At 46.8% G+C, this 13,379-nt stretch overlaps 1 protein-coding gene across 1 annotated transcript in view; it reads right to left on the reverse strand.

Annotated features, from left to right (window-relative positions):
• The window catches only part of DNAI3 (dynein axonemal intermediate chain 3), a gene marked incomplete at its 3' end in the record, with an annotated part of 50,945 nt that extends 37,808 nt beyond the window's left edge, over window positions 1–13,137 (reverse strand). The window contains exons 1-6 of the mRNA XM_080915281.1: window positions 13,053–13,137; window positions 12,639–12,677; window positions 7,401–7,582; window positions 5,483–5,587; window positions 4,847–4,996; window positions 3,590–3,789 (exon numbers count right to left, since the gene is read on the reverse strand). Coding sequence (XP_080771407.1) covers window positions 3,590–3,789; window positions 4,847–4,996; window positions 5,483–5,587; window positions 7,401–7,582; window positions 12,639–12,677; window positions 13,053–13,125 — 749 coding nt within the window. The 5' untranslated portion in view covers window positions 13,126–13,137. The remainder of the gene's footprint in view (window positions 1–3,589; window positions 3,790–4,846; window positions 4,997–5,482; window positions 5,588–7,400; window positions 7,583–12,638; window positions 12,678–13,052) is intronic.
• Between the last annotated feature and the right edge of the window lie 242 nt (window positions 13,138–13,379).

Raw genomic sequence — 13,379 nt, forward strand, 5'->3', positions numbered from 1 at the left:
CAGGTACAGGCTTATATGTCTAGGTGCACATGAGTGCTGAGGCCAGAGAGGATGCTGAGTGTCCTGCTCTACCCAATATGCCTTATTCCCCCAAGATAGCATCTTCCCCTCCATTTGGAGCTCATAGTTTTTCAGCTAGGTTGGCTGGCCAGCAATCTTCCGCCATACCCCTCCCACTGCCCACCGAAGCATTAGGGTTTCAGGTGTGGGCGCTGCTGTGCAGGGCTTTTTATGTGGGTGTTGGGGTTTGGAATCTAGGTTCTGATAGTTTGTTCTCTCATCTCCTGAGACACTTATATCTCTCTGGCCCTGCAACTGTGCCTTTAAACAAGCACAATCCATTCCATGTCCCCCCAAAGGACATTTGGCAAAAGCTACTAAAGTCTAGTGTTAGAGTCCAGGGGCTGGTACACATCCTGTAAAACACAGTAAAACCCTCCCATTGCAGAGACTTGGCTTCAAGTGTCCATCAGGTGGAAGACCCTGCTCTAGAGACACAAAGCCAGGGCTTGTGACATTAGGGCAGTGACGGCATCCAATTCCTTGGGGGAATGTTTGTATCTAGTTGGCTTGCCTCCACTGTATGCATGCCGCACTGTGCTGACCTCCATCCTCAGTCTGACTCACTGGGCGAGCCTTGGGTACTAGGTCACTCAGCCAGGAAGCAGTGGATGGCCCAATCAGTGTCAGTGTGGACTTTGAGGACAGGTTATCTGGCCTGAAAGTCTGGTTCAATCACTCACCACATGACCCTTGGCTAGTTATTTAACTACTCTGAGCTGCGAAGAGAAGTCTTCAAAGCATCTCCGAGTCGCTGTCAGGGTGTGTTATCTGAGTATGGGCGGAGCTTAGGGCGCTCGATAGAGTCTGGGGTATTTAAACCATGTTTACTGAAACCATGTTTACTGAAAAATATCAGTAAATTGCTGCTGTGAGTTGCCAGTGGATTAAACAGCAGCTGGGCAGCGAGGTGCAGAGAGTTTGGAGCACGCTTACTAGACCAGCACGTGGTGCTCATTGGCTGCCTGTGTTGGCATCCCTGGCAGCACACGGAATAGTGAGAAGGAATGTGAATTCTGAAACCTGGGTTTGAATCTTAAGGCAGAGATAAAAAAGATGGCCGTGGGCCTCTGGAAGTAGGAAGGCAAGTAGGAGTCTTTAAAGTGATTTGTTCGTTTTCTGTTCAGCTATTCGTTAGTGCTTCAGTTTAAAATATATTATAAACTCATTTTTGTTTGTGCATGCATGCGTGCGTGTCTCTGTGTGTGTGTCTGTCTCTCTTTCTGTGTGTGTGTTTGTGTGTGTGTGTATCTATGTGTGTGTGTGCATGTGCATCTCTGTGTGTGTGTGTGTGCATGTCTGTGTGTGTGTGTGTGTGTGTGTGTGTGTGTGTGTGCATGTGCATGTCTGTGTGTGTGTGTGTGTGTGCAGACTTTATTGTCTGTGTGGTGGCTGAGACAGAGCCCAGTGTCTTGTGTGTGTTAGGCAAGAGCTCTATCACTGAGCAGGCTCATCAACTGAGTTTTTAGTTTTTTACCTTCTTTTTTTGCCTGTTTCCTTGTAAGGCGTTGACAGAGCCTCCCTCTGATTGGTTGTGTTGAAGTCACACCTAGTACGGTGGGAACAGCACAAGCATTGCTTGCCACCTCTTCTTGTTTGGGACAGGGTCACCTTCTAGAGTTTTAGCTGTTCTTCCGTCTCTCCTCAGACCCTTGCTGACAGCACCAGCATTTCCTAGCACCTACTTTGAACCACTGAGTTCCTTTCTTTTACTCCTTTGCGAGTCAAGGCCTTTCCTTATTTACTTTTCTATTTACTCCCTCTCTCCAGGAAAACGGCGATTGGTATTTGTACTGGTCAGCGTTTCTTCAGAGCCTGCTACATCCACTGTACATTGGAGCCAATTTCCTTGAGTCTGGCCTGGCCTAACTCTCTTGGGACTTGTCTGTATCCTACATGTCTTGGCTGGGAAGCCATCTCTCTTTTCTGTCTTAGCCTTGGCTCTAGGTGTTTCTGGCCATGACTGGAAGTCTTTACGTTTCTCTTCTTCTGCCTCCGGTTTGAGCCCCTTGATCTGCCTCCCTACGTTCTTACCCATTTCTCAGCCTGACTTCTGACTTGATTGACACAGACCAAAAAGCATGATTCTGTATTGTACATCATGCTTATAACCCTGTATTTTAATGGCCGTGAACTCTGTCTGTCTTTGTCCCTGTCTGTCTGTCTGTCTGTCTGTCTGTCTGACACTGAACTAGGTGCATCAGCACACTGCATGGTCTCCCTTCTCTGTGTAACTGGCCTTTGAACGCTCCATTCCATGCTCCATTTCTTTTCTCCATTTAAAAAGTACATGCTGTAGACTGTCCTAGGACCTAGATGTACAGCGGAACAATAAGGACAGACGGACACAGCTTAAACTCCAAGCATGGCGGGAGAAGCAAGACACTGAAAAGTGTGCTCAGAGGGATGACTGCACCTTGGAGAGAGAAGGTGGGGGTTATGACTAAAGAAGGTTGTGTGTTTCTATAGGAGGCCGGGGGAATGCCTAATCTGAACAGAGGTCTGAATGAGGGAGAGAAGGAACATTCTGCAAGTATACATACACTGGCCATGAATATGTTTGGAAGATTCCAGAACAAAAAGTCGGTGTGGATGGCGGCAGTGAGCAAGCAAAGCTGGGAGAAGTAAGGGCCAGAAGTTAGGAAGCAGATCCAGGCCATACCAAGCCTTGATGGTGTTGGAGGGCTTTGGTCAGGTATATGATTGAGGTCCACTTTAACGTGATTTCCGTACCTTCATAGAGGTAGGAGGGCAAAGATGGACAACTGTAGCCCCATTAGAAGGATTTTCCACCCTCCAATCAAGAGATAGACATGACGTGGTTGGTCCAGGGGAATAGAAGGAGACAATTTTAGTCTGAGTAATCTAGAGATATCATTACTACTTGCTAAGAGGAGGAGGATTCAGGAGGCCCCAGGCTTCAGGGTATAAAATTAAGTTTGCTTGGGGCATTCGAACTTGAGATGCCTAATAGAGTCAAGGAAACAGGCGGATAAATGTGTGTGGAGTTCAGGACTGCTTTTCCATCTACCAGACTGTGAAGGAAACAAGACTTTATATGCTATTCTAAAGGGCTCTAGATGAAAGTTTCTTGTTTTTTCATAATTGATAGTGCAGATTTTGCTAGTGAAGCCAGACAATCTGACAGGGGGTGTAAAAATGGTCACCTCACCTCTGGTGTAGTGGAGCGCGCCAATAGTCTCTGCATTTGGAAAGCTGAGGCAGGGAAATTGCTATTTGGGGTCAACTTGAAATACATAGCAAGTTCTGGGCTAGCCTCGGCTAAATAGTGAGACTCCCATCATTAAGTCTTAGAGCAGGAAGACAAAGCTTCTAGAAGACAATAGTAAGATTCCAGGCAAGGGTTAGCCAACGCTATGACTATTAGCACCGTTTTTCATTTTCTTACTTTGTAGTATTCAGCATGTATTTTTGTTTTGTCCTCTAAGATTTTAGAAAGAACATTATTGGGTGAAATCCAGACTTTTTGAGTCGGATACACGCCGGTGTCTATTTTATCATCTCATACCATCTTGTCTGTGTGCTTGTGTCCTTGACTTCAGCGATGACTTGCAAGCCAACGTCTTTTTCAACTTGTGTGAGGGTGTAATTTTTATCTGGGTAGGACGTACACTCGATGTAGGCATCTTTTACGCTGGAAGCGTTATGGTCTCTGAAAGTCACGGGTGCGCCGAATTCTCTCCGTTTTCTGGAAATCATGTAGGTCACCTGCAATGAGCACGGGCAGCAAAGGAAACCTGAAGTCCACGGGGAAAAGTGGACGTGTGACACTGTGTTCATGTGCTCAGCCTCTCAGAGCCCCTCGGACCCTTGCTGTCCCTCTCTAGTTCCATGTGGCTTTTGTTCCCACAGCCGGCAGCCACTATTTCTCAGTGAAGCTATGCTCACCATGACAGAGGCAAAAAGGTGACAGGGCGTTTACATCTGGACCAGTAGAAGACAGGCAGGAGGTGTACGGAAGCCCAACTTCTATTTAGGATAACCCTGAGAGTAGTTTGTGTAGCTGAGTTCCTCTAGGGACTCAGGACAAAGTCTTCCTTTCAGAGACTATGGCCAACTTGCTCCCTTGCTTCTTTCCTTCCCTTCCAGGACCTTCCTAAGCCATTTGCACACACATGATCCTCCCCTAGGAGTTGATGGGGTGGGAACCCCACTGTGCTCACTTCCTACTGCCTTACCCAACAACCTCAGCTGGGGTGGCTTAAAACAAGGGATTCCTCTGAGATTGTCTGGAGGATTCCGGCTGAGGGTCTGTGTCTTTCCCATACCTGGTGACCACCACCAAACTTCACTGTTTCTTGCCCATAGATACTCTCTCCCTCGGACCTCTGCAGTCTTGGAGCAAGCATGTGTGCTGGGGACTGAACCCAGGGCTTTGAGGGCTAATGGTCCCGTTCTCTGTGTCTTTCTTATAGCATCCTTGTCTACATCCAGATGTAGTCAGTTTCTCATGGACACCAATAAAAGCAGATTAGGGCCTTATTGTTTGTGACCTCAGTATAGCAAACTGTATTTACAAAGACACCCCCCAATACCCACAGTGTTGCACTCTGGGGTACTGAGGATCAAGAGACTTTTTGATATCCTTTTTTTTTGGGGGGGGAACAGATTCAATCCATGATGCCTGCCAAAGAAAGAGACTATTCTTCTACTAGAAAACAACATACCCCCCCCAAAAAAAAACAACAATAAAAGTCTCTCTCTGGAGAGAACAGTATCTAGTTAGAGGAAGGGAAAGACCAGAATGCCCCATGAAGACACTGACCCGCTTTTCCGATTCTTGGACAGACTCTTCCTCGATTTCTTTCTCACTGCCCAGAGATATCCACGGCTTGGAGGCGGGTGGCTTGTATATGTACACATCTTCTTGGACATACTCCTTGAGTTCTTCTTGTTCCTCTGGCACTTCCGGAGTCTAGAGGAGAACCAAAGGTGTGCTAAAGCATGTGGCCTCTAGTGTGTTCCTTGTGTGCGCCTCTCACAATGAACTTGACTGTTATGTGTGTGTGTGTGTGTGTCTGTGTGTGTCTCTCTCTCTCTGTGTGTGTGTCTGTCTGTCTCTCTCTCTCTCTCTCTCTCTCTCTCTCTCTCTGTGTGTGTGTGTGTCTGTGTGTCTGTGTGTCTCTGTGTGTGTCTCTGTGTGTGTGTGTGTCTGTCTGTCTGTCTGTCTCTCTCTCTCTCTCTCTCTCTCTCTCTCTCTCTCTCTCTGTGTGTGTTGCATTCTATTTGGGAGAACCCAGAGGTATAATTTCTACTCCCGAGTGAGTTCCTTTACAGATTCAGGACAGAGCTCACTATTCTGAAGCTGAACAGAGCTCAGGGAGCAGAGTCAAGTCTCGGGGCCCCGGGATGCTGCAGATGACCGCTTCCTCCAGCCCGCAAGGCCTTCGGATTTACTTGCCTTTAAAAAGTTTTCCTTGCCTTCCTCTGTTCCAATGAGGTAAAAGTTAAGTCCATATTTGAAGTCTTTGTCATACACGAGGAGAAGCTCCTCCCCCGGGTACTCCTGCGGGGTACATCAGCAGAAGGTGGGGGTTAGAGCTCCTTCAGTTCAAGCGGTGCCAATGTCAGGTTGACCCAGTCTGAAATGTAAGCCTACTGATAATCTCCCTTCTAAACCCAGCTCCCAAATTACTCGATTAAAAACACAACGGATCCATGGACATTTTACTATAGGATTAAAAAGGACAGGTTTATTAATTTTCATTTTATAGGTATAAGTATTTTGCTTGAACATATTTGTGCACACCATTTGTATGTCTCGTTTCCATAGCAGTCAGAAGAGCGATCTGGATGCCTTGGAACTGGAGTTAGCTGGTTGTGAGTCACCTTGAGGATGTGGGAACCGATCTTCCTTTGGAAGAACAGTAAGTATTCTGGACAGTCAAGTCATCTGTCCAGCCCATGACCATGTGATTTTATTTTTAAGAGAAAGAGGGAAACATCAGTTTTGAGGAAAAAGGTTCCATTGGTGTAGGTGGGTTGGCCTGATGCTGTTTACACACTAATGTTAATTTGATCTTCAAAACTGGTTGCCCCAGAGAGTTCACACTTAGATGCTAGCTGTCCCGAGTTAATTGTGACTGGTAAAGAAAGATGCCAACAGCCAATAGCTGGGTAGAAGAGACATAGGTGGGGTTGAAGTTTTGTGGGCTTAGGTTAGAGGGAGGACTAGGAGGAAAGAGAGGAGCAGGAAAGCCACCATGAGATAAATGAAGAGTATGAAGGAGAGGAGGGAGAAGTGACCATAGGATAAGGGTCAAGACCGTGTGGCCCTGGGGGCTGCCCATTAGAGTTAAGAGGAGCCCGGATGGAACACAGTTAATGGTAAGTGATAACTCGGGGTTATCGATAGGAGTGTGGATTCTGACAGTATGAGGTAGGCCCAGCTCCTGTGCTGCTGAAGGCTGATTGTAAGTATAAAGGCTGTGAGTGTGTCTTTTATCTGAGAACTCAGTAACCAAAGGACCCCTGGGCTGAGACTATAATACTTTTCTACTACAAGTTGGTGAAGTGTCTACTCTGCACACGTGTGGCGCTGAGTTCAGATTCCTAGTGTCTGTAATTTCAGTGCTGGGGTTGAGGGAGACAGGAGGACAGGTCAGTCAGGCCAGCCCAGTTGATGGATTCCAGGTTCAGTGAGTGGCCTTGCATAGAGAAATGAAGTGGAGTGCTCTTGAGGAAGATGCCTGAGGTTGACACCCACACTCACGGAGGTATATAGACCTACTCCAACACACATACACACATACACACACACACACTCACACACACACACACACACACACACACACACACACACACACCTCCATACACACCTCTCCATACACACATCTCCACAACACATGCACACACATGCACCTGTACCCACAGAGGTATTCTTACTCACTTCAACATGCACACACACACACACACACACACACACACACACACACACACACGTAAAAATAGGTAAGGGTGAGTATTGTTTGGTGGTGTAATCTATATGATAGGAGGCAAAGTAAGACTAAACAACAAACTATGAGAAAAATATTTTGAGACAGGGTTTTAATTTTGTAGCTCAGGATGCCTTTGAAGTTGTTACACATTCCACGTTGGCCTCAGACCTCGGCCTCCCAAGTACCACCACACCCAGATAGATTGCTGTTCTAACGGGGATGGGGGGTAAGAATGACCCTTTCATGTGTAGTCCGCATACCGGACTCCCAGGGGTTAAAGGTAAAGGGATTTCACATTGAATGCAAAGTCTTCCTAACTCATGGTGCATTCTGGGAAATTCTTTAGTTAGGACTGAGAGCAAAGAGCAAGCTTGTATTTACCCGGACGATTTTTTTGACTGGGTGGAAGTCAGATACTGCAGCTCGGTTTTGCAAGTCTGCCAAGATGTCTTCTTTTTTGATGAGCTTATACATTTGTTCATCATTCATATCTTCATCTACTCGACAGCTGAATATTTCCTGGGTCTTGGTAGTTAATACTAATGGATAAATTTCTGGATGGCCTATGAACACAAAGTAAAATTTGGACGTTAAATACAGTTTAAACTACTAGCAACCGGAAATGCTTGACTGTTTAATTTTAAATAATTTCTTGGTTAAAACCTTGAGACTCAGAAGAGAGACAACCAACTACCTACACCTCACGAGTGTGTGATGGAGGAATGGGAAAGATGGAGTGTGCGGTAGAGAAATGAGGGAGAACGCAAAGCCAAGTGGCTCATGTACTGTGGAGAGAGGTGGGACTGGACACACAATGGAGACGAGGAGCCTGTGCCACCATCTGAGGCCATGGTGATGTCTGGGTCTGGTCTGTCACCAGGGGCCATGTCTGAACCCCTGTTCCTATCACGGCCAGGGTCTTTTTGATGTCTGAGGCCCTGTGTTACCATCAAAGACCACGAGGAAGTGCCTGGTCTGGGTTGAAGACTGAGGGCATGCTAATGTATGAGGGTGTACTGAGGTGGCCCAGCCCCTCGCCTGTGGTGGGAGAGAGGTGCCCCTTGCCTCTTCCCCTGCAGCAGGCAGGTGAACTGGCCCTGAGGATGCGAGAGTGGGACCTGGCCCCTACTCCTTGCCAGAAGCAGCACTTGGGAGAGTTGGCCCCGCACCTCTTCTAGGCAAAAGGGAAGAGCTGGCCCCGGTGGCATGGTCACAGGAGAGGTGTCAGGCTGAAGAACTAGCTTCTGCTCAGAGCCAGATGCAGGGCTTTGAGTTGGCCCACCACAACACCTAACCCATCTGCAAACTGCAGGAGCATGTGAAGGGGCCAGTCCTACAGATCCAAAGCTCCAGGGTCTCCAGGACTCAGAGCAACAGCAGGACGTCAGAGAAGCGTCCTGGTGAGGATCCGGTATTGATGGCATAACAGAAGCCGGAGGCCATGAATCAGATCAAGGACTCACTGCAGTGTGAGCGTTTGCAGGTAAAGCTATGTGGGCAAAGGAGCTCACTGTGTGACAACTCAGCTTCCACACCCAGAACGGCTGTTTTCACTTGCTGTTTATTATATTTTATTTTATCTTGTGGGGAGGTTGCAAGGGCAGAGGGCAGATATGAAGGCACAGGGAGATGAGTGGGAGTAGGGTGTATGATTCACAAAGAAACAAAAACGGAGAAGGATTTTTAATAGGTTCATTGATAACGACCCTGAACACAGCGAAGTCTCAGGACTGAGGAGCATCACTCAGAAGGGACCACACTCCACATCACTGCCACACACACACACAACGCGAGTCAGCATCGTGGCTCATGGGAGAATTGCATGATGGCTAATCGTCAGTGTTAACTCGATTGGAATCACCCAGCATACATGCCTCTGGGCATGTCTGTCTATGAGGGTGTTGTTGGAGAGATCTCACTGAACAGCAAAGGTCCATCTTGAATGTGGGTGGCCCTATCAGTCCCTTGGCTGGCCCTGGACTGACTGTAAAGAAGGAAAAAACCTATCTTGGTCTCTCTCTCGGTTTGTTGATCATAGGTGCCTTGTGACCTGCCACCCATCTTCCTGCTGTATGTCTCCCTCATCCTGATGTACTGTAGCCTTCAATCCGTGAATGAAATGAAACTTTCATTCCTAAAATTAGTGAGTAGGTAGGTAGATAGATAGATAGATAGATAGATAGATAGAAAGGTAAACAGGCAGACAAAACCACCTTGTTCTCTCTCTCTCTCTCTCTCTCTCTCTCTCTCACACACACACACACACACACACACACACACACACACCAATGAGAGAACATTCCCTGCAATGATTATGGCCTTGTTGAAGAAAACCAACAAATTTGGGACACGGGGCTGCTGGTCTGCCCATCCTTCAGAAGCAAGGCTTCAATGCAGGAGACAGAATCCCAAGGCATTGGGCAGGCAGCTTTCTCTGAGAGCCAGGATGGTTCAGGACCTCCATTCTGTGTGGTTTGGACCCTTTAGGGATGCTGCGCTAGCCATCTTGGGCTCTTGAGATGGGCTGAGGTGGTTTCATTCCTTGAGATGTTTTTTTCCTGCCCAGCACCCTGTGAGGAACTTTTTAGAAGGATCTGAGTTAAGAAAATAGCGCCACCACATCTAAGAAGCATCAGAAGTCCTGTCTTCTGTAGGAAGAAACAGCCCAAGCATCCTTCGGGCCACGGCACGGGGGCCTCTCAGTAAATGATCCCAGGATGCCTTTCTCCCTCTGCTCCCATGGCTCCAGCAAAGCTCTGGGGCATCGGCCCTGTTCCCTGCTGATTTCTCAGTGCTCCCATGATTGCGCCACCGTGGTACACCTCACTTCAGAGCGACAGCCCTCCCCACATTGCCCATCTCCTCTCTGCTTTCTTCTCTCAGAACGTTTTTTTTATCCAGAAGGCTTTTTGAAGCCGCCCAGTGACGGCTCTTAATGCCGGCGCCCAGGGGGAGCTCCACGCCTACACTTCAGGAGCGTCTCTCAAATGTCAGGCAGGAGAACCAGGAGTCGGCTGCTGTTTAGCACAAATGCTGGCAAGTCAGCATTTCTGTCTTCACCATGTCCTCCAACCTGTTGATGCCTCGGGCAGCTTCACCTTTCAGTCCCTTGGTCCTCTCTATGCAAATACCATCAAAGCAGGGCTCCCCGATACCCCAGAAAAAGGCCTTCCTTGCTGTTCAGAAGAAGCTGAGACACTAAATTTATTCTTCAAATAAATACTTTATGTTTCAAGTAATTACGGTTGTTATAAACATTTTGAACCACAGGCTGTGAAGATGGCTCAGCCAATGACTCTCTTGCCTTGCAAACCGGAGGACCCGAGTCCCCTCTGCAGCACGCATGCAAACGGTGGGCGTAGATGCCCTTGTGATGCCAGCAACTGTGGATGGGAGGGAAGCCGCTGTTTGCCGCCTTTACTTCCCCTTCCCTGAAGGGCTGGCCTGGAAATGTGGGCCAAATAAACCCTACCCCCTGTGTTTCTCTTGTGCCTGGCTATTTTATCAAGACAACAAAAATGAGATCTGGAACAGGCTCTCAGACTGTGAAATTCCGGGCTGACCTAGAACTCACACTGTAAACCAGGCTGAATTCGAGGTGATCCTCCTGACTCAAGATTGCGTTTCATGCTTCGTGTTTCCACCAGACACACGTTTCTGATTCTACTGGCTTGGCATTTTTCATAACAATGGTCCATTTTCACGAAGTTTTAAAATAGGATTTAGCATTTCCGTATGTAGAAGTTAGTAAACATTAGAGGCTATTTGTAGCTGAGGCAGGCAAGTGATGCCCACTGTGAACAAAAGGCGGCTGACAGAACGTGGATCTTCTCCAGTCCAGGGCCTTCGTGGTCCAGCATAACAGACTGAATGGGGCAAGGCCCAGGGATGCTACCAACCCAGAGGGTCTGTGGTAAGACTGAGTGGGAAGGGCCGCTCTACAGGCTTTAAGCCATGAGCTGTGGAGATCAGCAGTGAGAGGCACTCACTTGAGCTTAGAGCTAATGATATGTTGTCTGCTTCCAAGAGACTGAGTAAGGTCCGGGGACAGAGGACATGCCGGGGCTTCACTCAGGTGGCAGCTCAGGGCTGCTAACCATGAGCTCAATAGAAATGAACCGGTAGCAGACAGATACTGCCTTTGAGCTAGTTTGAAATATGCTATCCAGACAGAGCCCATGATTTGCAGGCATCCAAAAGATCCTTCAATACTCTGATAGGGCAGAAATTATTACTGGGTATGTGTGTGATGTATGTATGTAGGTGCACACCCATGTAGGGGTGCATAGCAGTATATGATATATGTGTGGGGGTATGAATGTACAACAGTGTATGATGTATGTGTGGGGGTGTGGGTGCACAGCAGTGTATGATGTATGTGTGGGGGTGTGGGTGCACAGCAGTGTATGATATATGTGTGTGGGTGTGAACACACAGCAGTGTATGATATATTGTGGGGTTGTGAATGTACAGCAGTGTTTGATGTATGTGTGGGGATGTGGGTGCACAGCATTATTTAATGTATGTGTCAGGGTGTGAATGTACAGAAGTATATGATGTATGTGTGAAGGTGTGGGTACACAGCAGTGTATGATGTATGTGTGGGGGTATGAATATACAGCAGTGTATGATGTATGTGTGGGGGTATGAATATACAGCAGTGTATGATGTATTGTGGGGTGTGAATGTACAGCAGTGTATGATGTATTGTGGGGTGTGAATGTACAGCAGTGTATAATGTATTGTGGGGTGTGAATTTACAGCAGAGTATGATGTATTGTGGGGTGTGAATGTACAGCAGTGTATGATGTATTGTGGGGTGTGAATGTATAGCAGTGTATGATGTATTGTGGGGTGTGAATGTATAGCAGTGTATGATGTATGTGTCAGGGTGTGAATGTATAGCAGTGTATGATGTATTGTGGGGTGTGAATGTACAGCAGTGTATGATGTACTGTGGGGTGTGGGTACACAGCGAGTTTATATATGTTTGTAGGTATGAGTTTACAGCAAGCTTTGGAGGTCAGAGAACAACTGTAAAGTTGGTTCTCTCCTTCCATGTTATTTTACAGTTTTTAATATCTCAAAGATTATTTATTTTTAATCTATATGTACAGGTGTTTGCCTGCGTGTACACCGTACTGTGCACCACATGCTAATGGTACTCTCATAGGCACCATGTGGATGCTGGGAATCAAATCCAGGTCTTTTACAAGAGCAGGCATTGCTCTTAAACACTGAGCCATCTTTCCAGCCTCCTTCTTCACTATTCTGGGTTTCTGGTGATCAAACTCAGGTTGTCAGGCTTGTCTGGAAAGCGCTGTATCTACAGAGCCATATTGCCAACCCTTAATACTCTCAGTAGATTTATTTTTTTTTTTAAGAACTGTGTTGCCTACATCTATTTCTCAGTTTAAGTTCTGTTTTCTGTTTTTAGTTTTAGTTCACTTGTTTGTTTGTTTGTTTTCTTTTAATTCTATAGTTTAAAAATTCCATGCCAAGTGTGGGAATACAATCCAAACACTCGGGAGAGGCGGGAGCAGGCAGAGCCGTAGTTTGGGGGCTTGTCCGGGCAGCATCGTGAGAGACACTCTAGGTAACAAACTTATTTCCACTTACCCATGCTCTCCATGTTCATCGGCTCCTCTTCTTCAGCAACTAAAACACAAAGAAACATCAGTTTTGCCTTTGGAGCCACGTTGTCTCACTTGCTTATAATATAAAACATCAGAACATAGCATACAAACAGACACAGACCAGAGGCCTCAAGTACCATGTGACCAGCTACAGACAAAGCAGGCAATGGTCTTTCTCACAGAGTCATCTTCAGTGATGCAGGCGTCCTGGCACTTCATGAATATTGTAGTGAAGCAAGTGGGGCAAGGTTAGTCTCTGAACATCTAATACTGCAGTGTCTGACTTCACAGAAGCAAACGTGTTTCATTGCACTTGATAAGTCAAGCCACGGTACACATTAATTAATGCACAACAACAGCAACAACAACAGTCAACAGCCACCACCACTAATCCTACCAAGTAACTGTTGCTTCATTTTCTTTTTGCCCTTTTTCTGGCCCTTGGGGCTCTTCTGTGGTTTTGGTGCCATGGCTCTGATGTAGGCTGCAAAAAGAGAAATCATTAGTAAATCCTTATTTATGCTATCAGGTATGAAGCATTTCTATTTAGTGGATATAATGTTTTCTAGGTTTGGTCCTGGACTAGATCAACAATCCGTTTTCCATAGGGACTCCTGTACAGTGACGAAAGGTTTTAATGCAACAGCAGTGTGATTGATTGATCCAATCCTGTTTCTACAAAGCTGTTGGCTGAGGTGCATCCCCACCATCTCTGTTTCACGGG

Source organism: Micromys minutus (assembly GCF_963924665.1).
Source record: "Micromys minutus genome assembly, chromosome: 4".
Taxonomy (NCBI): domain Eukaryota; kingdom Metazoa; phylum Chordata; class Mammalia; order Rodentia; family Muridae; genus Micromys; species Micromys minutus.